The sequence below is a fragment of the Embiotoca jacksoni genome, unplaced genomic scaffold, assembly GCF_022577435.1.
Source record: "Embiotoca jacksoni isolate LCO1_2020_lvr unplaced genomic scaffold, fEmbJac1.0.p SCAF_3, whole genome shotgun sequence".
NCBI lineage: Eukaryota > Metazoa > Chordata > Actinopteri > Embiotocidae > Embiotoca > Embiotoca jacksoni.
Genome location: NW_027185381.1, coordinates 223,252 through 249,966, shown reverse-complemented (window position 1 = coordinate 249,966; position 26,715 = coordinate 223,252). Strand labels below are relative to the sequence as shown.

Here is a 26,715-nt window from a genome sequence, read left to right as displayed (position 1 = left end):
TCTTACGGACTGTTTCACACAGTCGTGTCTGACAGCTGCGTTTTTATCACCGCTCAGCACAAACTGTCTCCGTCCTCAGTTTCAGCTTCCTGTTTGTTGGTGCTGATGTGAGAGAAGTCAAAGAAGAAACATTCAGTTTTTCAGTGTGTTCATTTATTGGTCTGTTTGTGGTTTTCAGGAGTCACATGATGATGAAGATGATGATGATGATGATGATGATGACCTAAAGATGACACTTTAAAGGTGAGATTTTCCCTCTCTCTCACACACACACACACACACACACACAAATACACACACATCAGTAAGGGTTCTTGAAGGTGTGATCCATGATGGCCATCAGAGCCAGCCAGGTCTCCGTGGCCGTGGGGATGATCTGATTGGCCGGCAGGATGAAGCCGTAGCGGCCGGTGTCCCTCAGCTCGAAGGTGTAGGAGTACTTGATGCCCTGGTTGTAGGTCCAGTCGATGGTGCCGCCGCTGGCTTGGTCTGCAAGAAACACAGGAAGTATTCAAATATGAAACAGGTTTTTAATTAGCAGCCATGAGACAGTAAAATAAACAACAACAAAGTTTAAATGAAAAATTAGTTTGGTAAAAGTTCATGTTTTGAGTTTATCCAACTTATTTTCTTCAGTTATTCACTTTCAAATCTGAAAATCTGCATCAAATTTAAAATGGTGGTTTGAGATCAATATTGAACTCTTGTTAAAATTGTGTCAATTCTTTTTTATTATAATTATATTATTTCATATTATCAGCACAGAACCAACTGTGACCTCTACGACTGTATGTGTGTGTCTGAAGTACACACCTGTCTTATTATATTGATCACACACATTTATTAGAAGATATATAACCTTAACTTGAATACAATGCATGCTGGGAAGTTGATGTGACTAAGTTATATAATATTTCTGAATAACTTTGCTTGATAAGTTAAGGAAACAGTTGATTGGATATTTAGATTTAACTGAAGTTGTATTTGGATACGTGTTAATCAAAGTTTTGTGGACAAACTTATGACATTATATGGAATTAAAAACAAGTGAAGTTAAGTTAGAATAACTTGTGAAATTTTTTCGTGCAAACTATGAAGTTAAAACAGTAAAAAGTTGTTTTCCTGCATTTCTCAAATAAAGAAGCCGAGTCAGCAGAACAGTCTCAGTTTGTGATGAATCATCGATGAACATTCAGACTTTCTTTGAGCTTCATCTGTTGGCGTAATTTAAAAATATACCTTGAAAATAATCTTTTTAAATTTGTATTTACAGCTGATAAAATATTGCAGTTAGTGAAAGTATTTGTTCTGAATCTGTAACTTATTCATGCAAATTTTCGTCTCTCTCAACGACTGGTTTTAAAGCTTCAAGATATTTTGTAACTATTAACAACCTGCTTGTATGTTGTTTATAAGGTGCTTATTAATCAACAGTGTTGATCTGTTGAATAAGAGATTTTAGTCGTTTCTTTACTCTCCTTTGTTACAGAAATGAAAGTCAGAATGAAAGAAGAGGAAATATTTCCTGCTGATCAGTTTCAACCAGGCTGAACGTACAGATGGTGTTGATGATGCTGCCGTATCTGTAGTAGGTCCCGTACAGGGAGGCCAGGTCAGTGATGGCCTTCTTCGCCAGATTGTGCTGTTAAGAAAAGAGATCCTCGTTTTACTTTAAACAAACACCGGAGAAAAGTTCGGTCATCATTCCCAGGAAGAGTCAAAGGAATGAAGGCAGTAAAAGTGAAAAGGGTTTTAATACCAGCTCGGTCTGGTCCTTGACGGGAGTCCTGGTGTATCCGTAGGGGTACAGCAGCATCTGGGAGTACGAGTGGATGGAGATGAAGGCCTTGAAGTTGCCGTGGGACTTCACAAAGTCCACAATGGACCTGACCTCCGACTCGGAGTGAGCCGAGGGTCCGTGATAGGTCTCTGAGCAGGGGTTACTGCTGGCACCAGATCCTGGAAGAACCCAGACAAACCCAGTTCACACAAAGAGACCACAGGAGAGAGACCCCCTCCCCTCACCTCCCCCCCACACACACACACATTAAAGTGTGTGATCTGGCTCCCCCTGGTGGGAGCATCAACAACAGCACTGTGACAGACAACATGCTTCAAAATCTATATGAAGTAACTTTAACAAGTTAAAATAGAAAATATTGGAACACAGTCTTATAAAGTATTTCTATTTTCTGGCCTTCATCATCAGAGATGGAATCACAACAACAACAACAACAACAACAAAATACAGTATCTAGTAAAACGTGATGCTGCACTAGATTTACTTCAGTAACAAAGGAAGACTTCACCTCCAAAACCAGCATCCCAGTTCCTGTTGGGATCGACTCCCGTGCAGCTGGAGCCGCGGTTGGGCTTCCTGGTTTTACGCCACATACGGTTCTGATGACAATCAATCAATCAAGCAATCAATCAATCAGTTTTTTTTTAAAGTGCAGAATCACCGTGAACAATGTTCTTAATGATAAACAGACACTTGGAAACATAAATGTTAAGAATTAAATGGTGTTATACAGATGCCTCGTGAACAGAAGAGAGAATGGAGGACAGGTGCAGTGCATCATGGGAGCTCGCCCATCAGGACGGGGCTCTCATTGCTAGTAAATCAAATCATGCTATTTTCATTTAATACTTTGCATTATGTTTATGGTTTAACAGACAAAATAAGACGACAGTCTGCAGACTGAATTCACTCTGATTCCATTTGTTGCATCATTTTTTCAGACTGTGCTGAGTTTTAATCTTCAACAAAATAAGAAAACAACAGAGTAGTTTTCCTTCTGACACTTTCAGAATGAGCAGAATGAAACCTGAGAGACTCACCTTGGTGTGTGTGTAGTAGAATCCATCCGGGTTGGTCACCGTCTCCAGGAAGATGTCCATCTTGTCCAGGATGGCAGTGAGAGCCGGGTCACGTCCATAATCATCCACAATCTAATGACAGAGATGTGAAGGTCAGAGGTCAGAGGTCAGAGGTCAGCAGCTGCAGAGACAGACAGTACAAATAAGAACATTATCATATTCACAGCACCTTCTTGGCGAACCAGGTGCCGCTGGCCTGAGTGACCCACTCTCTGGAGTGGATCCCGGTGTCGATCCAGATGGCAGGACGGTTGGTTCCACCGGTGCTGAACTGAAACACACAGGAAGGGAAATTATTCCAAGAATAAATGCAGCGACAGAAAGAAAGCTCTTTTGTTAAAAGGGAGTTTTGCTTTGGAGAACAGTCATCAGTTGCATTCAGGGTCCTTCAGTTCCGTCGTGAAGGTCAGTTCATTTTCTAACTTCTTCTCCACCTGCTGCACTTTTCTTCTCACCTTGAGCACGTTGAGGGGTCGGCCCTCGTAGCTCTGACCGATCACCATCTTGCTGACCAGGTTGGGATTCTCAGCCACCAGCATGTTCTGGAAATTGTAGATCTGAAGCAAAGAACCAAACGCTGCTTTGAGTACACGAACATCAGCTGAGTGTGACATCACTCTGCAGCTCCGCCTCCTCTTCACAGACTTTACATCTGCTTCTTAAGGCTCAACATCATCATTAAAGATCATGTGGGAACTACTTGGGGACAGTTTGCCATGAAGGTGAACTCAGTATTAAGAAGAAGAATACATGAATTTGACCGTTATCAGTTCCAATCGATTTTTCTTCATCATATTTGTAACTTAAATGAAGTTCAAATCATATTCTCATGTAAATTGTTGCATAATCGCAGATTATTTCAAAGAATTCATAGATTTTTTCTTCAGAGCTGTTTGATATAAAGTGATGATTGTATGACGGGACAGCAGCCGTCCCAGGGAGCAGCGTCCGGACCTCGCTGAGGGTGTGGTAGCTGGAGTAGTCGAAGCTGTCGGTGTTCCTGGGATCAGAGACGCGAGCAGCGTCCATCTCCTTCTGCTCCTCATCCAGCATCACCTGCAGCACAAACACAAACCTGAGATCCAGACCGACCAGCTGCTGGACCACCTGAGATCCAGACCGACCAGCTGCTGGACCACCTGAGATCCAGACCGACCAGCTGCTGGACCACCTGAGATCCAGACCGACCAGCTGCTGGACCACCTGAGATCCAGACCGACCAGCTGCTGGACCACCTGAGATCCAGACCGACCAGCTGCTGGACCACCTGAGATCCAGACCGACCACCTGCTGGACCACCTGAGATCCAGACCGACCAGCTGCTGGACCACCTGAGATCCAGACCGACCAGCTGCTGGACCACCTGGGATCCAGACCGACCAGCTGCTGGACCACCTGAGATCCAGACCGACCAGCTGCTGGACCACCTGGGATCCAGACCGACCAGCTGCTGGACCACCTGAGATCCAGACCGACCAGCTGCTGGACCACCTGAGATCCAGACCGACCAGCTGCTGGACCACCTGAGATCCAGACCGACCAGCTGCTCATTCTACCTGCAGGTCTTCCATCATGACGGAGAACTCGATGTCCTGCGTCTCCAGGTACATTTTGACGATCTGCAGGTTGTGAGCAGGAACTCTGACATCAACAGGTGTGTCCACGTCAGCCACTCCCCTCCAGAAGTCCAGCTGGAGGAACACAGGGTTCATATTTCACTTTATTCACAAATTTTATTGTAAAAATATAATTCAAGATAATATGGGGCATCACAGGTTTGAATCTTTACGCTCCTTCTATTTCTATCTTAGAATCTTAAATATGATGAGTAACCTCATACTCCAGCACGTCCTCCAGCTCTTTGATCAGAGACAGCTGAGCTTCATCCTTGGCGCTGATCCGAAGCACCTGATGCCTGAAAACACAGAACCACCATGTTGTGCAACCTTTTACTCAACTCTGCTTTCTGCACTGCTCATATAAAGTTCCCCTGAAAAAGAGAAGACATGAAGGCTGTTGTGAAACTGGATCCTTCCAGTTAAAAGACAGTTATTGCACCAAACATTGTGAAATATTAATGAGGATTTAATATTTCTAAATCATGTACACATGCTGCTCAAAGGTTTTAACTTTCTTAGATCAGTCGTAGCATCGAGGATGTTCTGATAAGTCACAAATTAAATCCCCAAACATGCAACAGTTCAAAACAACGTCTTCCATGACGAGAAGACGGCGTCCTGCTTCAGATGTTCGGCTCCTTCAGTCCTGAACGTCGTCCAGTCAGTCAGACGACTCTGAGACAGACGATGATCATTTCTTTAAGCACTCTACAACAACTTCTGGGCTTCTGCAAAGATCCATTTTAGGACCCTTTATTATACTTTCAAAATAAAAGCTGGGACAGTGACGTTTGGAGCTATTTAGCATCTGTGCTGATCTTAAAAATCTAAATGTGCCATTTGATTTGTTGACAGATGTTATAGTTTTCAAACTGCTGCATCAGGATCACTTTGATGATTAAATTAATTTAAAAGTAGGAGAGAATGAGTCATGTTGACTGAGAAACGGCTGCAACGCTGCAAATGGGTCTTCATGAAAAAGTTATTAATCACTTACAACTGATTCACACGTCTACCGGCAGAGTGCTGCCAACATATACGGACAATATATTAATATATTACATTAATATATACAGTATATTAATATATTACATTAATATAATTAATATTCCTACAGTTTTCATGAAGTTAACTGCTGCAGAAAAACATTATTTTGTGCGTTTCAGCACTTTGTAAGAAGTAAAACTTTTAGACTATTCACAGCATCATTGTTGAAAGCATCCTGACTTTCCTTGTATTCTCCCAAACATCATCACAGTGCTGCCTGCTCCTCCTCAGCCTGCTCCTCTTCAGCCTGCTCCTCCTCAGCCTGCTCCTCCGCAGCAGCGGGACGTCCAACCGGTCACTCACCCATCAAATGTCACCTTTCCAAAAGCAGCCACAGACAGCGCGGCCAACACGAGCAGCGCCTTCATCATGGAGCAGAGTGAGCTGCCCGGTCCAGATCAGCCTTTTATGGATCCAGGTCCAAGTCACGTGTCCTGACCTCGACCTTGTTCAGGTGATGGGGGTGTGTCACCAGCTGCTCCTGTTCCCACGGCAACCTGCAGACACAAAACGTTGGCCCATGCAAACATGTGTTTATGACATTGAATAAAAAAAAAAAACACTTGTCAAAGGTGTTTTTATTTCTATCTGAAACAATTTAAAAACTATTTCAAATCCAGTTTTCTTATTCAGTTTCATTATGAAGAATCTGCTTATTAAAACACCAAAAACATGTGTAAGATGTGAAGCTTAATCACTTATCATCTATCTGTCAGTTATGTACTGCAGTATCTCTGCTACAACTCTAGATGATGTCGCCCCTCTGAAGAAGAGAGTCATGAACCAGAGGAAGTTGTCTCCATGGTACAACTCAGAACTACGCTCTGCTAGGCAGCGACTAGAAAGATGGAAAGGAAATGGAGTTCCACTAATTTAGAAGAATTTCACCTGCCTGGAAGGATAGTCTAATATTATATAAGAAAGCTCTTGGTAAGGCCAGAACTTTATATTATTCATCATTAATAGAGGACAACAAGAACAACCCCAGGTTTCTTTTCATCACTGTAGCAGGCTGACAAAGAGTCCCAGTTCTGTTGAGTCCTCTATTCCTTCAGCTCTCAGCAGTAATGACTTCATTAACTTCTTTACTAATAAAATTCTTACTATCAGGGAGAGAATCGGGCCGACCCTTCCTGACACCATCACTGATGTGATGTTAAGCAACAGCAGCCCTGAAAGCAACTGTAGGACCAGATGTAAACTTGGAACATTTCTCTCCTGTTGAGCTCTCTGAGTTAACTAGAATTATTTCTTCATCTGGATCCTCTAGCTGTCTGTTAGATCTCATCCCAACTAAACTTTTTAAGGAAGTCTTCCCTTTAATTAATACGTCCATATTAGATCAGATCAACCTATCTATTGTAACCGGCTATGTACCGCAGGCTTTTAAAGTGGCTGTAATTAAACCTTTACTTAAAAAGCCGACTCTTGATCAGCTGTTTTAGGAAACTACAGACCAATTTACAACCTGACGTTTATTTCTAAAATCCTTGAAAAAGTTGTTTCAAATCAACTTTGTGATCATTTACAAAGGAATGATCTGTTTGAAGATGTTCAGTCTTTAGATGTTCATCATAGCACAGAAACAGCTCTGGTGGAAGTTACTAACGACCTTTTATTAGCCTCAGATAATGGACTCATCTCTGTACTTGTTCTTCTGGACCTCAGTGCTGCTTTTGATACGATTGATCATACGATCTTATTACAGAGATTAGAAGATGTTACGAGGATTAAAGGAACTGCATTAGACTGGTTCAAATCCTACTTATCAGATAGATTCCAGTTTGTCCATGTCAACAATGAGTCTTCCAGACAAACAAGAGTTAGTGATGGAGTTCCACAAGGCTCAGTGTTAGGCCCAATACTTTTTACTTTGTACATGCTTCCATTAGGAGATGTCATCAGGAAGCACTGCATCAACTTCCATTGTTATGCAGATGACACTCAGCTATATCTTTCTATAAAACCAGATGAAACTAATCAGTTAGTAAAACTTGAAGCCTGTCTAAAAGACATAAAGGCCTGGATGACCAAAAACTTCCTGCTTCTAAATTCAGATAAAACAGAAGTTCTTGTACTTGGTCCTAAACACCTCAGAAACTCTTTCTGTAATCACTTAGTTACTCTAGATGACGTTGTCTTGGCCTCCAGCAAAACTGTGAGGAACCTTGGAGTCATCTTTGATGAGGATTTGTCCTTTAGACACCATATAAAGCAAATCTCCAGAACTGCCTTCTTTCATCTACGTAATATTAATAAAATCAGGAAAATCCTTCCTCAGCGTGATGCAGAAAAACTCATTCATGTATTTGTTACTTCTAGACTAGATTATTGTAATTCCTTGTTGTTAGGATGTCCACATTACTCATTAAAAACCTTGCAGCTGATCCAAAATGCTGCAGCAAGAGTACTGACGGGATTTATCAAGAGAGATCATATTTCTCCAGTTTTAGCTTCTCTTCACTGACTTCCTGTGAAATCAAGAATAGAATTTGAAATTCTCTTGATGACTTACAAAGCTCTACATGACCAGGCTCCATCATATCTTAGAGATCTTATAGAACCATATAATCCTAGCAGAGCACTTCTCTCTCAGTACGCTGGTCTACTTGTGGTTCCCAGAGTTTACAGAAGTAGAATGGGAGGCGGAGCTTCAGTTTTCAGGCTCCTCCCCTGTGGAACCAGCTCCCAGTTTGTGTTGGAGGGGCAGAAACCCTCTCTAGCTTTAAGATTAGACTCAAAACGTTCCTTTTTGATGAAGCCTATAGTTAGGGCTGGCTCAGGTAGACCTGAACCAACCCTTAGTTATGCTGTTATAGGCCGAGGCTGCTGGAGGACCTCGTTACATGCTGAGCTTCTTTTCTTTCCTCCTACTCTTTAACTGACTCATACCTCACCATCTTCTTCTCTCCCATAGTTTCTTATTATTATCTGTTGTCTCAATTCAGTTCCTTCACTCGTGTAGTTTCTCTTCTTTCTTTTCCAGATGTCCCGTCATGGAGCTGCATGTCTCTGGTTAACAGATGCTCCGCCCACCTCTGAGCCTGGTTCTGTCGGAGGTTTCTTCCTGTTAAAAGGAGTTTTTCTTCCCTCTGTTGGAGGTTTTTCTCCCTTAAAGAGGAGTTTTTCCCTCCTAGCTTATGTGGGAATTGTTGAATTGTTGAATTGTTGAATTGTTGAATTGATGAATTGTTGAATTGTTGAATTGTTGAATTGATGAATTGTTGAATTGTTGAATTGATGAATTGTTGAATTGTTGAATTGTTGAATTGTTGAATTGATGAATTGTTGAATTGTTGAATTGATGAATTGTTGAATTGTTGAATTGTTGAATTGATGAATTGTTGAATTGTTGAATTGATGAATTGTTGAATTGATGAATTGTTGAATTGTTGAATTGTTGAATTGTTGAATTGATGAATTGTTGAATTGTTGAATTGTTGAATTGATGAATCGTTGAATTGTTGAATTGATGAATTGTTGAATTGTTGAATTGATGAATTGTTGAATTGTTGAATTGATGAATTGTTGAATTGTTGAATTGATGAATTGATGAATTGTTGAATTGTTGAATTGTTGAATTGATGAATTGTTGAATTGTTGAATTGTTGAATTGTTGAATTGATGAATTGTTGAATTGATGAATTGTTGAATTGTTGAATTGTTGAATTGTTGAATTGATGAATTGTTGAATTGTTGAATTGTTGAATTGTTGAATTGTTGAATTGTTGAATTGATGAATTGTTGAATTGTTGAATTGTTGAATTGATGAATTGTTGAATTGTTGGTTTCTCTGTATAATATTGTAAAGTTCTGCTGTAAAGACTTGAATGTGTTAAGTGCCATGAAATAACCTGTGATGTGATTTGGCGCTATAGAAATAAAGTTGAATTGAATTATGTTTTGTAAAAATCTTTCCATAACTTGTTCCTTTGCAGCAAACGTTCCTCAACACTCTCAGGGTGTCTTTAAATTACTGGTTTGGTCCAAAATGCAAAATCAAATTCAAATCAAATCGACTTTGATATAAAACGGCAGATGCATTCTTACATTTAACCACCTGGAAGCGGAGAATGATTAATAACTTTATTTGATGAATGATGTGAACTATTACTCTATGACAGGAACATCTGTTTATATTCACTAAAACAAACATTATCCTGCTTTTTCACGGTTGTTTTTATAGCACAAAAAGCACTTTGCGTATTCTTTACGTCTAAAACATTTGTTATCATTGCTGTAATATTTTCTATTAAGAAATTAAAGCAGCATTTTGGGAAATAAACTTGTTTTTCTTTTTATCAGAAGAAGTCACAGAAATGATGCCAGTCAACCAGAAAATGTTGCTTTTGTCTTGATTAAACAAACATGATATCATATGTTAATGAGAGTTTAAGAAGTGATGTTGGAGGATTTTATGACATTATGACAGAGCAGCTGTTTCCATGTTTACAGTCTCTGTGCTCAGATAAGAGAACCAGCTGATATTAATTATAAAGATAGATGTTTTTCCCCTTTAGTTTATATGGTCTGAAGTTTTCAGTGTTTATGTCATCTGACCAACAGATTATCGTTATCGATTATCAAAATCCTACATTTTACTTTGTGACTGTGTTCCATCCTTCCATTGTTTTTATTTTGTGAATAACTTTAATTAATAAAAGACTTGAAAAAAAACACTATAATGGAACCATAGTGGTCATATTCTGCTACCAGCTGGTATAATGTTGATCTAAGATGGCGTCTCACTGCTCAGCACGAACACAGTTTGTTTCTGCTTCCTGTTGGTCGCGCTGCTCCATCATTTTCATTATCAGTTCATTACCATCACTCTTAATAATCTAAACCACATGTTCTATGAAGTCTGTTTGTGAGCACAGAAACACTTCAGACACGAGACCGTCATCAGACTGAGAAACTTCACATCTGGAGTTCTTTTCAAAATGACACTCAGCAAACAATGTGACACCTAAACAGAAAAATGGCATCAAACTTAACAGCTGACATTAATATTCAGTTTTTAACCTGGACATTTTTTTACATTTAAGTGGGAATAATCATTGAATTTTTAAACAATACGCTCCAGATAAGATGTCAGAACTTTTCAGTGATTCTAAATAAAAAGATTTCCCTCATTTATAAAACACATCAACCACACATGAGAGGATTTACTGATATGAAATCAGCAGAGTAACATCCTGGACATTAAACATTAAACATTAAACATTAAACATTAAACATTATACATTATACTCACTACTGAGATCTCGCCTGTCTGCATGTCCCCATCTGGAACCTGCAGCTTTGTGTTACGCAACCAGCTGATAAAGAGAGCAGAGGAAACAGCTGCAGTGTTCACAGGCAGAAGGTCCACGTCCACCAACGAGCTGCGTCACGGTGAAACAGCACTTTCACACAACAACTTCCCTCTTCATGTTTTATTTTGTAGAAATATGAAGTCAGGAGGAGTTTGTTGAATGGGGGGTCGGCAAACACAATAAAAGGCCCTTGTAGACGTCCGAAGGTCCGATAATAGAAATCATCAGTCTGCAGTCAGTGAACAACCACAGCTGATCAGACAATTTAATTTTAGACATCGTATCATCTTTAAAAAGCAGTTTGATAGATAACGTGTTCTAGTTCAGGGTCACATCCTGACTGGTGAGACCCTGTTTGGACTCATGCTGATATCAGCATTACGAGGTTGTAAGTTCTGGTTCATACAAATGAGAGAGTTTCTATACATGAAGGAGAGTGTTTATGATGAAAACTGAACACCAAGAACTGGAGGAACTGGAGGAACTGAAGGAACTGGAGGAACTGGAGGAACTGGAGGAACTAGAGGCACTGGAGGTACTGAAGGAAATGGAGGCACTCGAGGCACTGGAGGAATTGGAGGAACTGGAGGAACTGGAGGAACTGGAGGAATTGGAGGAACTGGAGGAACCGGAGGAACTGGAGGAACTGAAGGAACTGGAGGCACTGGAGGCACTGGAGGAACTAGAGGCACTGGAGGCACTGGAGGAACTGAAGGAACTGGAGGAATTGGAGAAACTGGAGGAACCGGAGGAACTGGAGGAACTGAAGGAACTGGAGGCACTGGAGGCACTGGAGGAACTGGAGGCACTGGAAGCACTGGAGGAACTGAAGGAACTGGAGGAATTGGAGAAACTGGAGGAACCGGAGGAACTGGAGGAACTGAAGGAACTGGAGGCACTGGAGGCACTGGAGGAACTGGAGGCACTGGAGGCACTGGAGGAACTAGAGGCACTGGAGGAACTAGAGGCACTGGAAGCACTGGAGGAACTGAAGGAACTGGAGGAACTGGAGAAACTGGAGAAACTGGAGGCACTGGAGGCACTGGAGGCACTGGAGGAACTGGAGGAACTGGAGGAATTGGAGGAACTGGAGGAACCGGAGGAACTGGAGGAACTGAAGGAACTGGAGGCACTGGAGGAACTGGAGGCACTGGAGGCACTGGAGACACTGGAGGAACTAGAGGAATTGGAGGAACTGGAGGAACTGGAGGAACTGGAGAAACTGGGGGAACTGGAGGCACTGGAGGAACTGGAGGAACCGGAGGAACTGGAGGAACTGAAGGAACTGGAGGCAATGGAGGCACTGGAGGAACTGGAGGAACTGGAGGAACTGGAGAAACTGGGGGAACTGGAGGCACTGGAGGCACTGGAGGAACTAGAGGAACTGGAGGAATTGGAGGAACTGGAGGAACCGGAGGAACTGGAGGAACTGGAGGCACTGGAGGCACTGGAGGAACTGGAGGCACTGGAAGCACTGGAGGAACTGAAGGAACTGGAGGAATTGGAGGAACTGGAGGAACCGGAGGAACTGGAGGAACTGAAGGAACTGGAGGCACTGGAGGCACTGGAGGAACTGGAGGCACTGGAGGCACCGGAGGAACTAGAGGCACTGGAGGAACTAGAGGCACTGGAAGCACTGGAGGAACTGAAGGAACTGGAGGAACTGGAGAAACTGGAGGCACTGGAGGCACTGGAGGCACTGGAGGAACTGGAGGAACTGGAGGAATTGGAGGAACTGGAGGAACCGGAGGAACTGGAGGAACTGAAGGAACTGGAGGCACTGGAGGCACTGGAGGAACTGGAGGAACTGGAGGCACTGGAGACACTGGAGGAACTAGAGGAATTGGAGGAACTGGAGGAACTGGAGGAACTGGAGAAACTGGGGGAACTGGAGGCACTGGAGGAACTGGAGGAACCGGAGGAACTGGAGGAACTGAAGGAACTGGAGGCAATGGAGGCACTGGAGGAACTGGAGGAACTGGAGAAACTGGGGGAACTGGAGGCACTGGAGGCACTGGAGGAACTAGAGGAACTGGAGGAATTGGAGGAACTGGAGGAACCGGAGGAACTGGAGGAACTGAAGGAACTGGAGGCACTGGAGGCACTGGAGGAACTGGAGGCACTGGAGGAACTAGAGGCACTGGAGGAACTGGAGGCACTGGAGGCACTGGAGGAACTGAAGGAACTGGAGGAACTGGAGGAACTGGAGAAACTGGGGGAACTGGAGGCACTGGAGGCACTGGAGGAACTAGAGGCACTGGAGGTACTGAAGGAAATGGAGGCACTGGAGGCACTGGAGGAACTGGAGGAACTGGAGGCACTGGAGACACTGGAGGAACTAGAGGCACTGGATGAACTGAAGGAACTGGAGGAACTGGAGGAACTGAAGGAACGGAAGGAACTGGAGGAACTGGAGGAACTGGAGGAACTGGAGGTACTGAAGGAAATGGAGGCACTGGAGGCACTGGAGGAACTGGAGGCACTGGAGGCACTGGATGAACTGAAGGAACTGGAGGAACTGGAGGAACTGAAGGAACGGAAGGAACTGGAGGAACTGGAGGAACTGGAGGCACTGGAGGAACTGGAGGAACTGAAGGAACGGAAGGAACTGGAGGCACTGGAGGAACTGGAGGAACAGAAGGAACTGGAGGAACTGGAGGAACTGAGCCTCCGGCGTGTCGTTTCCTCTGAAGAGGCCTGCAGACGCACACAGGAAGCTGCTAACCACTGTTTCCTGTCAGTGAGGCTGTTGATGGGCGAGTCAGTAAAAAAACGCAAAACAGCTGGTTGTTCTCCTTTTATTCTTTCAGTGTTTACTTCAGAATTAAAATATATTCTTCCACACAGACAGATTCCTCCTGTTTATTTACATGTTGGTATGTTTTATAATCTGCCGTTTAAAGTGGTGAGAACATGATGAGAGGTGACCCAGTGATCCCTGAGTCGGAACCACAGCACGTTACACACAGTCACGTCCTTTGTTACGTTTGGATCACGCCCCTGCGGCTCTCTGATTGGCTGGCCGGCTGACCACGGGCGGTTTCTCGGTTCCCATTGGTTACAATAAAAATCCATCAAAGCGGAAGTCCCTCCCCTTGAGTATCAATGAAAACTGAACGGGACCTCCGAAGTGAAAGCGCGTCAAGCCGGAAAGGAAGATACAAGAATGTACCCGGAAGTAAAGCAATGCTGCTTTCAAAGTAAAATGCGAGGAACGACTGCAACGGAATAGTATTCACCAAATATGTCTAGTACATATAAAAACTAAAGTTAAGTAACGTCCGTAGTGTGGTCGCCCAGTCTTCAAATTAAATCAACGCTTCGGTTGTGTAGCACTTTATAATTTGGGGGAGTGTGAGAATTGTTCTTATAAAGTCGGCATCTATTAGCTCTTTTTCAGTAATTTGATTTGTATGTAACTGCAGATGCCGAAAATGAGATGAATATTTACTCTAATAAAAGAGACACTGTTCAGGTTTTGAACAACTTTTCTTTTTCAAACGGCAATATTTATTTTCTACGAACCACATCTGGCAATCTTGTTTCACATAAAAATGTGCGTGAGGACTTTATAGATTTTCTAAATACTTTTCACTCACACTGACAGAAACATCTCATTACAAACTTGTCACAAACTATTTCTTTTATTCTGAAATGTGTCGCCGGAAGTCGTGTGCGTGATTCCCCTGGCTGGACAGGACCTCCGGGAGGACAAAGTGAAGAAAGGACTGGTTTTATGTCCCTGCTGCGTGTCATCGGTGTTGGTTTTCGGTTCCAGGAGACAGAACTTGGCTGAAAGACGCTGCGATGGAAATAGAGAAGGAAGTGAAGAAGGTAAGTTCCGCCGTGTTCTCCGTCGTTATCCGGGACTGACCGGGGAACGCCCTGAAAGGTGGACCGGGGCAGGTGGGTGAGAAGTCCCGGTACCACGGCCCACTTCGGTCGGCCGTTCACTCCGTTATTTCCAACATTTCAGGGTCACGAGGTGGAGACTATGAAGCAGCTCGTGCACGTGTGCTGCTACTTCCTCCAAGAAGTTCCTCCAAGAAGTTCCTCCAAGAAGTTCCTCCAAGAAGTTCCTCTGAAGGAACTCAACGACGAACTGAGCTTGAAATGTTAACGGTATAGTGCAGGGATGTCAAACATACGGCCCGCGGGCCGGATCCGGCCCGCCAGGGGGTCCAGCTCGGCCCACCTGATGACTTTGCCAAGTGTGAAAATTACAGAAAGACATAAATTGCATTTCTCTGAGAATATGGAGGTTTATGAGTACAAACGGTTTGTTATTTTGTTTTTAATGGATCCAGTAATTGCTTCAGAAACAGCGTAAATGTGACGTCTGCTCCGGAGGGAGCAGCTGCTGTGAGGGAGTCTGTGGAGGAGATCTGGGGCAGAGAAACAGTGGGCTGATTCTGAGTTTTTGGTCTTTATGTTTCTAGTTTATTGTAGAAAGACCTTTAAAATAGGGTTTATCATCCAAAAACCTTCAATGATTTAAACAGAGAGAAGTATTGTCGTTATGAATGCGTTAGTATGCTGTGATTTTACTGGTCGGGACCACTTGAGGTGAAAGTGGGCCGTATGTGGCCCCTTCACTAAAATGAGTTTGACACCCCTGGTATAGTGTCACTGTGTCAATCAAACACACAAACTCTTTGACAGATAAGAAATCGTACATCATAACAGTATAAATTCGGCATAACTATTATGCACGTAACCTCAACAGGTCCGTCTTTGTTGTGACAGTTAAATACGAAGTAGCAGTCTGGGCTCATGGAGCGATGACGTCATGTTGACCTGAGGAGTCCCAGCAGGGCGTCCAGCTCAAACACTGATCTTCCTAAAAGCTTCTCAACGTGATGCTACTAAATTAAAGGTATTCTTCATGGAATTTGGCAGCACAAGTGAGAAGAAGACTTATTAAGCCGACTGTGTGGCTCTAACTGTCTCAGACTGAGATCACGTTTACAGTCAATAGCTTTTCATTTCACAGACTGGAGATCATTTTTTTAGATGCACATTCATCGAATATTTGACATTCATGAGATTCCTTCTGCTCAGTCTTCTGGTGCTCCATGATAATCAGGCTCTAATATAATGTTGAAAACAGGTCGACCTCCGACCTCAGTGGGAGAGTCTTCCTCCCTGAACACCTCCATGATTGTTGAAGCTCATACAGAAGATTTGGTGGAAGAATTTACTGCAGATGAGTGACCTGATCCTCCAGAGATTTATTTATATATGAATATATTCCACCTTCATCCTGCCCAGATAAGATGTGGTAGCTAATAAAGTCTCAATCAGGTGAGTTCTGCTTCACAAGAGAAGAAGCAGTCTGTCATGTTCGGCTTGATTGAAACTAAACTCTGCTTCTTTAAATCTCAATACAGTTTGATTCTGTTATCAACAGATATTCAGCAGCACGTTAAAATAAAACACTGCAGAAGTAAGAAAACTTGAATAACTCAGAGATTGAAATGTGTTTGGGCTCCGTGTTGATGTCGAGGTCAAAGAGCAGCTGACGTTAAAGTGACGACCTTCATACGACCTGCAGTGACTCATGACGACTCATCGGACCGGAGTCACCAGAATAATAATAATGATAATAATTCACAGTCACCGATTAACATCATCTGCAGATGGTGAAACTGTTCCAGGGAAACAAACACTCCTCAGGTCCTCCTCACCAGGCCTCAATAAACATTTAGACTTCACCAGCTGGGACACTTTAAATCACAGTTATTCTCTTTAAATCAGTTATTCTCTTTATTTCACAGTTATCCTCTTTAAATCTTTTAAAAACTGAAATGGGCCCACAGCTCAGACTGTGGATGACTTTAACTTAGTTGTATACCTGCACAGATTTTTTTTCTTACAGCTCCAGATGTCAATCAACATCTTTCTACCTTTAGATCCCACTTTATTAAAAGGCATTAACATTTAACATTGAAGAAACTCGTCTTCCTCAGTTATAGTATTATTTTAGTGTTGAAACACGAGTCCTACAAACACAATATTCTGGATGTAATACATTAAAGGAGAAAAAGTTTGATTTGAAAGATATTGTTAGAAACAAATGCTCTTATTTCTAGTCTGATTCAGGTTTTGCACTCCAAAGTTGTGGTGATGCTGCGACAGTAAAAAGCTGGAGGACATGAGCAGCTTCCCCGAGATGTTTTAAAGTTTCTCCTGAAACTTCGATGAAACACAAACTGTTGCATGAAGTGAGAACCGTTAGAAACGGGAGTGACCGTCTGCATTCCTCAGCAGCAAGTTTCTTTTAGGTCAAAAACATCCTCCTGACAGCAGGGTGCATGCTGGGAACCCACCACACTCAGCATCATTGAATACATGACCAAATATGGTCACAGCAGCACTAATGATAGTGACAAGAAGAGAAACAGTCAGACAATAACATTACTGATGATATTCAATAAGAAACACTCTGAAGAATAAAACTCATCTACCACATCAGAGGTTTCTTTATTCTGAATATTACAAAATATTTTCATGCTAATGTTCAGAAATCCAGATTTCTCCCACCTGAAAGTGTGTTTACGGTTTGTTCTGCTCATTAAGGTGACGGAGGAGTTGTCTTCTCTCCTACGTTCAGCAGGCTGCATCCATTATTTCACTTCCTGACTTTGTTGATGAGCGTCTGCTCTCCTCCAGATGTTGATCACGTCCTCTTATAAACACTGGATAGTTACAGGGAATCATTTCTCTCCATGCGGAGCAGCACTTCCCTCAATGAGGCTGGACACCAGTCTGACATGCTTCACTGCAGTTTCACTGGTTTCACTAAAGTTTCACTGAAGTTTCACTGAAGTTTCACTGAAGTTTCACTGAAGTTTCACTGAAGTTTCACTGGTTTCACTAAAGTTTCACTGAAGTTTCACTGAAGTTTCACTGAAGTTTCACTGAAGTTTCACTGGTTTCACTGAAGTTTCACTGGTTTCACTAAAGTTTCACTGAAGTTTCACTGAAGTTTCACTGACGTTTTAAATCCTTAAAACCAAAATAACTTGATTTCAACTTTTTCCAGTTACACAGTTCATCCTGCAGGAAGGAAGCTCAGTGTTTAATGTTTAATGTCTGTTTAATATCAGTGTTTAATATCAGTTTAATGTTTAATATCAGTGTTTAATGTTTAATATCAGCGTTTAATATCAGTGTTTAATGTTTAATATCAGTGTTTAATATCAGTTTAATGTTTAATATCAGTGTTTAATGTTTAATATCAGCGTTTAATATCAGTGTTTAATGTTTAATGTCAGTGTTTAATGTTTAATATCCGTGTTTAATGTTTAATATCAGTGTTTAATGTTTAATATCAGTGTTTAATGTTTAATATCCGTGTTTAATGTTTAATATCAGTGTTTAATGTTTAATATCAGTGTTTAATGTTTAATATCAGTGTCTAATGTTTAATATCAGTGTCTAATGTTTAATATCAGTGTCTAATGTTTAATATCAGTGTCTAATGTTTAATATCAGTGTCTAATGTTTAATATCAGTGTTTAATGTTTAATATCCGTGTTTAATGTTTAATATCAGTGTCTAATGTTTAATATCAGTGTCTAATGTTTAATATCAGTGTCTAATGTTTAATATCAGTGTCTAATGTTTAATATCAGTGTCTAATGTTTAATATCAGTGTCTAATGTTTAATATCAGTGTCTAATGTTTAATATCAGTGTCTAATGTTTAATATCAGTGTTTAATGTTTAATATCAGTGTCTAATGTTTAATATCAGTGTCTAATGTTTAATATCAGTGTCTAATGTTTAATATCAGTGTCTAATGTTTAATATCAGTGTTTAATGTTTAATATCAGTGTCTAATGTTTAATATCAGTGTTTAATATCAGTGTTTAATGTTTAATATCAGTGTCTAATGTTTAATATCAGTGTTTAATATCAGTGTTTAATGTTTAATATCAGTGTTTAATGTTTAATATCAGTGTTCAGCAGTGGAAATGAATGTGTGATAATGGGAGTTTCTCCTCGGTTCTGTCCAGATGACTCTCGGTCACGAGTTCGGAGCGGGAGCGTCCTGTCTGAAGTGCAAAGACAAGTGTGAAGGCTTCGAGCTGCATTTCTGGAGGTTTGTACACTTTCACACACTTTTTTCCTCCTTTACTTCCTGTAAAGTAGACTGCGGCATTATGGGTAACATTCATCAGGATTCTGTTGACCCCGGTTCTGAACTGAGGAGGATCCCGCGTGGTCGACAGTAACAATCGGTCTCAGGTATGTCAGTATATGAACCTGGACTTTCACCATGAAAAGCATGTCGAAGCATTATTATTCCCTCCAGGAATAAAACAACAGGCGTCCCTCTTGGACCCGGTCGGCTCGGTACCGTCAGGCTCCTGAGCTTCATTAGATCAGTCTGCAGCAGCAGGAGTCATCGGTCTAATAGGAACCTGCTGTTCTGGAGAACAGACGTGATCTGATTGGTGCTCAGAGAGGACTGAGAGTTCTGGCTCTGATTCTACAAAGCAGCTGTAATTACAGGATCCTCACAGTCCTGCTGCGTTTCCATAGTTACAGTTCAGCAGTCTGAAACCAGGCCGTCTTAGTGAATCAGACCCGTGCTGCTGATAACGGAGGATTCCTGGCAGGATATCAGACATGCAGAAACCTGCCAGCGCTCCGATCTGCGTCTGCAGCAGAACCGGCCGTGTGGACGATCGTCCGGGTCCAAACAGAACAGAAGTTCCAGAGCACATGTTGGGACGGACCGCACGAAACAGGAAGTCAGGACGCTGTCCTCTCACACTGAACCTCAGCGTCTGTCGGCTCCATTCATATCAACAGATTTTTATCTGTTGTCAAAAATATTCAACCTAAATCTGAATGAGCTGCTTTTACAAAACCAAAAATTAAAGTTTATTTTTACCTCAAATGAAATAAAACTGTGTTTGAACATCTTGAACCAGCAAAGTATTTCCCATCATGCCTGAGCTGCCGGTTAGGCTGGAGCACGCCTGCCATCATAACTCATGTCATCGTGAGTCTACAGATGAAGACAGATGTGTTCAGGCACGTTGACGAAAGGAGATGTTTGAATTAACAGCTCGTTGAGTTGAAGCTGAGTGGAACCGAAAAAAATCACAAAGAGCAGGTTTGTTTTCATGTTTTATGTAACATGAAGATTGTTCCACTGGGTCAGGTATCAATAATTCATATCCTTTGTTACATGCTTACAACATATTGAAAAATCCTCTAAATGGTTAAAAAGTCCACGTCTGAATCATTTTCCCGTCGTTGTGCAGAAAGATCTGCAGGAACTGTAAATGCGGCCTCTCGGAGCACGACGTGGCGATGAACTCGGAGGAGAACAAGAAGGTGGGAAAGCTGTTCGAGGACACCAAGTACACCGGCCTCATCGCCAAGCTGAAGACGGACGGGGTCCCGCGTTACCAAGGCAACATGGTGACCATCACCCTGCCCAGCCCTGCCACCGCCTACACACTCCCACCCAGTGCCTGCAGCACTGTAGCGCCCCCCCCCCTCTGTGCAGCCTGCTGGAGCCTTCGGTTCGGCACCCAGCGGTGCTCAGGCTCCGCCTCACGGTCACCCTCAGGCTCCGCCTCACGGTCACCCTCAGGCTCCGCCTCCGGCTCTGCCTGCAGCAGTCCAGGCTAATAAAGTGCCGGTCGCTGCGAGCGCCACATCAGCCCGGACGGCGCCGGTCCCCAAAGACGTGCCGATGAAGTCCGTCACCTACGAGTGGGCTCCACCGGTCGCTAACAAATATCTGGTGAGAGTTCAACCAGCAGAAACACACGCTTACAGTCAGAACTATGGAAAACATGCTCTTCTCAGATGGGGTTATTTTTACACAAGCAAAAGCAAAACAATAAAAGTGATCACCTGCCACTATGAGAAGTGTTATTTACTGTTTATAATAAGTAACAAGAAAGATTTGCAGATATTAGAACAACTAAACTACGTTGAATCTACCATCAAATATATTTTGGAGGTTACAGTTGTAACAACGTAAAAATAACTTCAGCCTTCATTCACTGACAGCTCAGCCTGAACACATCACATCATTTTAAACTGCTGTAATAAAGTTATCTTTTTATTTAGATATTTGGTTGTCCCACCTTAAGGCCCAGTAATATTCACTTTATATATTTAACTCACTGATGTGTTCAGATTGTAATGAAACCTGCTCATTTATCTTCTGCCTGGAGTTCCCTCTGCTGTCTTTGTTGAGTCTGGTGCTGGTTCAGGACGACCCGTGTTCTGCTTGTTTTCTCACAACAGGACCAGACGGTCTCCTCTGATTGGTCCTTAAATAATCTTGGTCTCCTGTTCTCATGTCTGTCCTTCACTCCTCCGTCCCTCCGTCCTCCAGGCGGTGCGTTACATTGAGCTGCTCCCACCAGAGAAGCGTCCGGTGGCCGGTACCGAGGGAGCCGCGTACCGTCGGCAGCAGATGGCCCGCCAGCTGCCGGAGCACGACCAGGACCCGTCCAGGTGCCACGAGTTGAGCCCGGCAGAGGTGAAGAAGATGCAGCAGTTCGTTCGCAAGTACAAGGACGAGGCCCTGGGGGTCGGAGACGTCCTGCTGCCCGAGGAGATGGTTCTGGTCCAGTCCAGAGGGCAGGGTGGACCTGGGGTTGGAGCTGGTTCTGGGCCAGGAGATGCAGGCCCTGGTGTTGGAGCTGGATGTCCACCTGGAGCAGGAGGGGCTGGTGGAGTTGGAGGTGCTGGATATAGACCAGGGGCTGGAGCTGGTTTTGGTTCTGGAGCTGGTTCTGGTGATGGAACTGGTTTTAGTGCTGGAGCTGGTTCTGGTGCTGGAGCTGGTTCTGGTTCTGGTTCTGGTTCTGGAGCTGGTTTTGGTTCTGGAGCTGGTTCTGGTTCTGGAGCTGGTTCTGGTGCTGGTGCTAGTTCTGGAGTTGGAGTTGGAGTTGGACCTGGTTCTGGTTCTGGTTCTGGTTCTGGTGCTGGAGCTGGTGCTGGTTTTGGTGCTGGCTCTGGCCCAGTGGCTGCAGGCCCTGGTGTTGGTGCCGAGGTTGGCAGTGGGGTTGGACCTGCAGCGTGGGGAGGTCATCCTGGTTCTTTTGGAACTCTGATTGGGTCTGCAGGCTTCGGGCCAGCTGGAGGAGCCGTCGGTACCGCTGCTGCTGCCGGAGCCATGGGGGTCCCTGGAGCTGGTTCTGGTTCTGGAGCTGGACTACCACACCAGAACTTTGTAAGAAGTTTTAATTTCCCTCCAGACCAGCTTTATAACATCAGTTTATCATATGTTCTGATATTGATTTTATCAGGAAGTTTTTAATGATTTTTTATTCAGAATCATTGAGTAGGGAAAGATAAATTAAGATTAAGAGAATTATATTGTGATATGCACAGTATAAAAACAGGTGATTACACCGTACGATGAAAATATATATAAATATTTACAAAATTTAAAAAAAAGAACTTAAAGAAATATCAAAGAATAAAGATCAATATAGTTAAATTGAATACAAATATAAGACATTTTAAAAAAGTACATTATTGTGCAAGAAATGTGTGAAGTGATAGTTTTGTAACTTTAATCTAATAATATATGAGTCCACTGAAAGTTGGTAAGCAATAATATTCAATTATAATATTTTTAAGCAAGAGAAGTAAAAAAAACAATGTATATTCTAATATAATATAATAAATTCTAATATAATATCCAGTGTGTTAACCAATGATGCAGCAGCAGTTTAATACGTTTAATAGGAGTTAAAGAGAGCTTCAGTGAAATAATAAAAACAGGTTATTATTAATGAGCCATTAATGTTTCTGTTTCTGCTCCTGCAGCAGGCACATGATTTCATGGAGGGTCAGTTCAGTTTAATGCGTCATGATACGATTCAACTATTTGACCTTGTTCATCATTAACATTAAACAGTGCCTCATCATAATTGTAATAATTTATTCCCCTCAGATATTTTTTGAGAAATACATGCACGTTGCAGGAGAGTGTTTCTCTACTTTCAATCATTTGTCCATACGTCATGACAGATGCAGTGTTATTCCCAGACAGGCCACTGGGTGGAGCCACAGACCGGCTCTGACCCGTCCAGGTTGATGGACACTGATTTAATTAGGAGACATTGGAGTCACAGCTGAAGATAATTCTTCACGTGTGGATTCTTCTGATTTATTCCTGCTTTTAGTTCTTCTATGATTCATGTGTTAAAAAGGGTTTGAATGCTGAAACAAGAAGCAGCGGCAGTTATGTAATAGAAGAAGTGAAGAAGTGAAGAAGTGAGATCACTGCTCGACTTCAGGGAGGATCAACCTGCTCTATATTTTCTTCATGTTTTTTTTCCTCCTGTTTTAAACTCCACAAAGTTTTAATGTTCCATTGTTGTTCATCCTCCCTCTGACTCCTCCCAGTATCCATGACGACACTCTTCTCTCCCTCTGACTCCTCCCAGTATCCGTGACGACACACTTCTCTGACTCCTCCCAGTATCCATGACGACACTCTTCTCTAACTCTGACTCCTCCCGGTATCCATGACGACACTCTTCTCTCCCTCTGACTCCTCCCGGTATCCATGACGACACACTCTTCTCTGACTCCTCCCAGTATCCATGACGACCCAGCAGTCATCTCCTGCTCATTAAAACCAGCAGCTGTGTTTCTGTTTAATAACAGGAACTTCCACTAATGTTTCATTTTCTCACTTTCAAGCAGAACAATGATGAAACCGTTGAAATGTTTCTTCTGTCAGATCAAAGGAGGAGCGACTCCACTTTGTGATGAACTCGAAGAGGAACAATACTCTTTGAGTTAGAAGTACAGGAAGTACATAATAATGAGCAGGGAACATGTTGGTAATAAATCATATTTCATATTTTGTCCTCCTCCCCAAGTCGTGCCATCGCTGCCAGCAGCCGATGCGTCAGGGCGAGCCGGCCGTCTACGCCGAGCGGGCCGGCTACGACAAGCTGTGGCACCCGGCCTGCCTGGTGTGCTGCACCTGCAACGAGCTGCTGGTGGACATGATCTACTTCTGGAAGAAAGGCCAGATGTACTGCGGACGGCACTACGGCGACAGCGAGAAGCCGCGGTGTGGCGGCTGCGATGAGGTGAGGAGGAGTTCCTGACTCCGAGTTCGTCGGCATCCTTGGATCTTCGTCCTGACACGCGTCCGTCTGTCCGTCCACAGCTGATCTTCAGTAACGAGTACACGCAGGCCGAAGGACAGAACTGGCACCTGAAGCACTTCTGCTGCTTCGACTGTGACTGCATCCTGGCTGGAGAGACGTACGTGATGGAGAAGGACAAGCCGGTCTGCACGTCCTGCTACATGAAGAACTACGCTGTGGTGAGAACATAATAATCATAAGATGTATGAAACAGATGAACAGGAGAGGATGGCTGGAAACACACTAAACACAAGAAGAATCCACGAATCATCAGCAGAGCCGCTGGTTGTATTTCACTTCATACCTGTCAAAAACATCTTTATTTCATAAATAATCATCTTTATATAGTATTTCATGTAAAATATACACAGATATGCTGCTGTGGAGCTTAATGGGAAAAGAACAGCTTCAAAAACAAGATCGAATTTATTGGTGAAGAATCCAGAGATGTGAAATATGTGAATAGAAACATGAACTTCTGTCCGTCTCAGAAATGCTCGGCGTGCCGGGCCGCGGTGGATCCGGAGGCCCAGCGGGTTTCCTACGGAGATCATCACTGGCACGCCGAGCCGCAATGCTTCAAGTGCTCCGGCTGCTCCAAGTGTCTGATTGGACAGCGCTTCATGGCGGCGCAGGGCCTCCTCTTCTGCTCCCTGGACTGCAAGAAGAAGACGGCGGCTTAGAGGGCCGCAAAACCTCCTCCTCTCCTCCTCCTCCTGCTCCAGGACCACCTCCTCCTCTCCTCCTCCTCCTGCTCCAGGACCACCTCCTCCTCTCAGCTGACAGACGTCGACTCTCACTGTTGTCCTTATTAGATTTATTGCTTTTTTATTGCTTTTCTTGCACTTTTTTTTATTTCCAGATGAGATTTTTTTCTGTTTTCTGTTCCTCCCTTAAATAATTGTTGAATGAATGTGCTGCATTTTACTGCCTCCAAACTAAACTACTGATACTCAGTCTTCTCTATGCAGAAATATAACAAACAATATCAGCCAAGTATTGAATGAAAAGAAAAAATGACAAACGTGTAGTTTAAATTGAACTTCCTGGATCTCAGTGATAAGAACAACATATACTGTCCATGAATATCATCGACTGTAAGAAGTTCTTATCGTATTCTGGATAAGAAGGTTGAATAGATGTATTTCTCCAGGATTTAAAAGGATTTTAAGGGAACAACAGGATGTGAACGTTTGGAGCAGTCTTAACGAGATGGTCACTCATATCTGCTTTCTGTATCAGGTTGTTTCATGGTTACACCAGTGTCTTTATTTTTCTCTATCTGGATTACGACTGTTAAACAAACCGCTCTCTGGCCTTCTGTATAAAATCTACTGATGAATAAAATACAAATGTATTCAGTATAAATAAAAGGAAAAAACTTAAAACAATCATGGACTCTAGGAAATATGTACCAAAACTGACCTTTAAATAGTTTTCTCCTCCATGAATTGAACTCTGAGATTCAGTTGTCTGCTGTGAGAAATCAGCCAGTTTGGATGGTTAATTAAAGCTTCGACAGCTTCGTGTGTGTGTGTGTGTGTGTGTGTGTGTGTGTGTGTGTGTGTGTGTACATATAGATATATCGGGCTGACTACACACTTTGCTTTGAGCATCAGTGGTTTGTCTTTTAATCTGCTGCAGGTTAATAATTCATGTACATTTTAATCTGGACTCATTTCACATTCAAAACAGGAACTTTATGCACAAATTATTTAGTAAACAGCTCATGTTTCAGACAGTGGAGACCGTGTTCCCCCTGAATATTTTTAAAGTCTGAGTTCCCTCTGACTTCCACAGGACTGAGTCTCTGACGCATCACATGATGCTCTGTGATGGGAACTCTGCAGCACGGCGGCCATGATGGAACAAACACCAGTGAGGTTCTTGTGTTTTCATTCATCATGTGGAAACTGTGCACAATTCAAGGAAGCTCCGTCTCCGAGGAGAACCATTGTCAAGCTGCGCTGCTATTTCCTCCTTTCAGGCCAACCTGACTGGATCACCTGAACCGTTCAATCTGAACCTCTCCGACGTCCTCTAACTTTCACACATTCTTTCCACTTCTTCCATCACAGGAAGTCGGGGCGTTGTTGACCTTTGACCTGCAGTGATGGAATTAATGTAGCAGTTCTACAGCTGTCTGAAATAAACCCTCCTAAAGTCAGACAGACATGGAGGGCAGAATAGAACCGGTTCCCTTCATACTAACGTCACTGTAGAACCGGTTCCCTTCATACTAACGTCACTGTAGAACCGGTTCCCTTCATACTAACGTCTGTGTGTCGAACCGGTTCCCTTCATACTAACGTCACTGTAGAACCGGTTCCCTTCATACTAATGTCTGTTGTAGAACCGGTTCCCTTCATACTAACGTCTGTTGTAGAACCGGTTCCCTTCATACTAACGTCACTGTAGAACCGGTTCACTTCATACTAACGTCACTGTAGATCCGGTTCCCTTCATACTAACGTCTGTGTGTCGAACCGGTTCCCTTCATACTAACGTCACTGTAGAACCGGTTCCCTTCATACTAACGTCACTATAGATCCGGTTCCCTTCATACTAACGTCACTATAGATCCGGTTCCCTTCATACTAACGTCACTGTAGAACCGGTTCCCTTCATACTAACGTCTGTGTGTCGAACCGGTTCCCTTCATACTAACGTCACTATAGATCCGGTTCCCTTCATA

At 42.9% G+C, this 26,715-nt stretch overlaps 3 protein-coding genes across 3 annotated transcripts; 2 read left to right on the top strand and 1 right to left on the bottom strand.

The window, feature by feature from the left end:
- Positions 1-136: 136 nt before the first annotated feature.
- LOC138206418 (carboxypeptidase A1-like) lies at positions 137-10,861 on the bottom strand. The gene is made up of 12 exons (XM_069163117.1): positions 10,804-10,861; positions 5,850-6,043; positions 4,714-4,795; positions 4,437-4,571; positions 3,835-3,936; positions 3,336-3,437; positions 3,050-3,151; positions 2,842-2,952; positions 2,310-2,400; positions 1,760-1,959; positions 1,558-1,642; positions 137-489 (listed from the first exon to the last, which is right to left on the bottom strand). The coding sequence occupies exons 2-12, from the start codon at positions 5,915-5,917 to the stop codon at positions 302-304; spliced, it is 1,266 nt and encodes a 421-aa protein (XP_069019218.1). The 5' UTR covers positions 5,918-6,043; positions 10,804-10,861; the 3' UTR covers positions 137-301.
- Positions 10,862-11,309: 448 nt separating this feature from the next.
- Positions 11,310-14,660, top strand: LOC138205881 (uro-adherence factor A-like). Its single transcript, XM_069162228.1, has 4 exons — positions 11,310-11,903; positions 11,949-12,560; positions 12,606-13,604; positions 14,643-14,660. The coding sequence occupies exons 1-4, from the start codon at positions 11,310-11,312 to the stop codon at positions 14,658-14,660; spliced, it is 2,223 nt and encodes a 740-aa protein (XP_069018329.1).
- Positions 14,549-25,411, top strand: tes (testis derived transcript (3 LIM domains)). Its single transcript, XM_069163226.1, is given in 8 exon segments — positions 14,549-14,698; positions 18,885-18,970; positions 20,145-20,378; positions 20,380-20,632; positions 21,236-22,078; positions 23,745-23,960; positions 24,041-24,199; positions 24,512-25,411. Coding segments are annotated over 8 exon segments (2,010 nt in total). The 5' UTR covers positions 14,549-14,671; the 3' UTR covers positions 24,704-25,411.
- Positions 25,412-26,715: the final 1,304 nt, after the last annotated feature.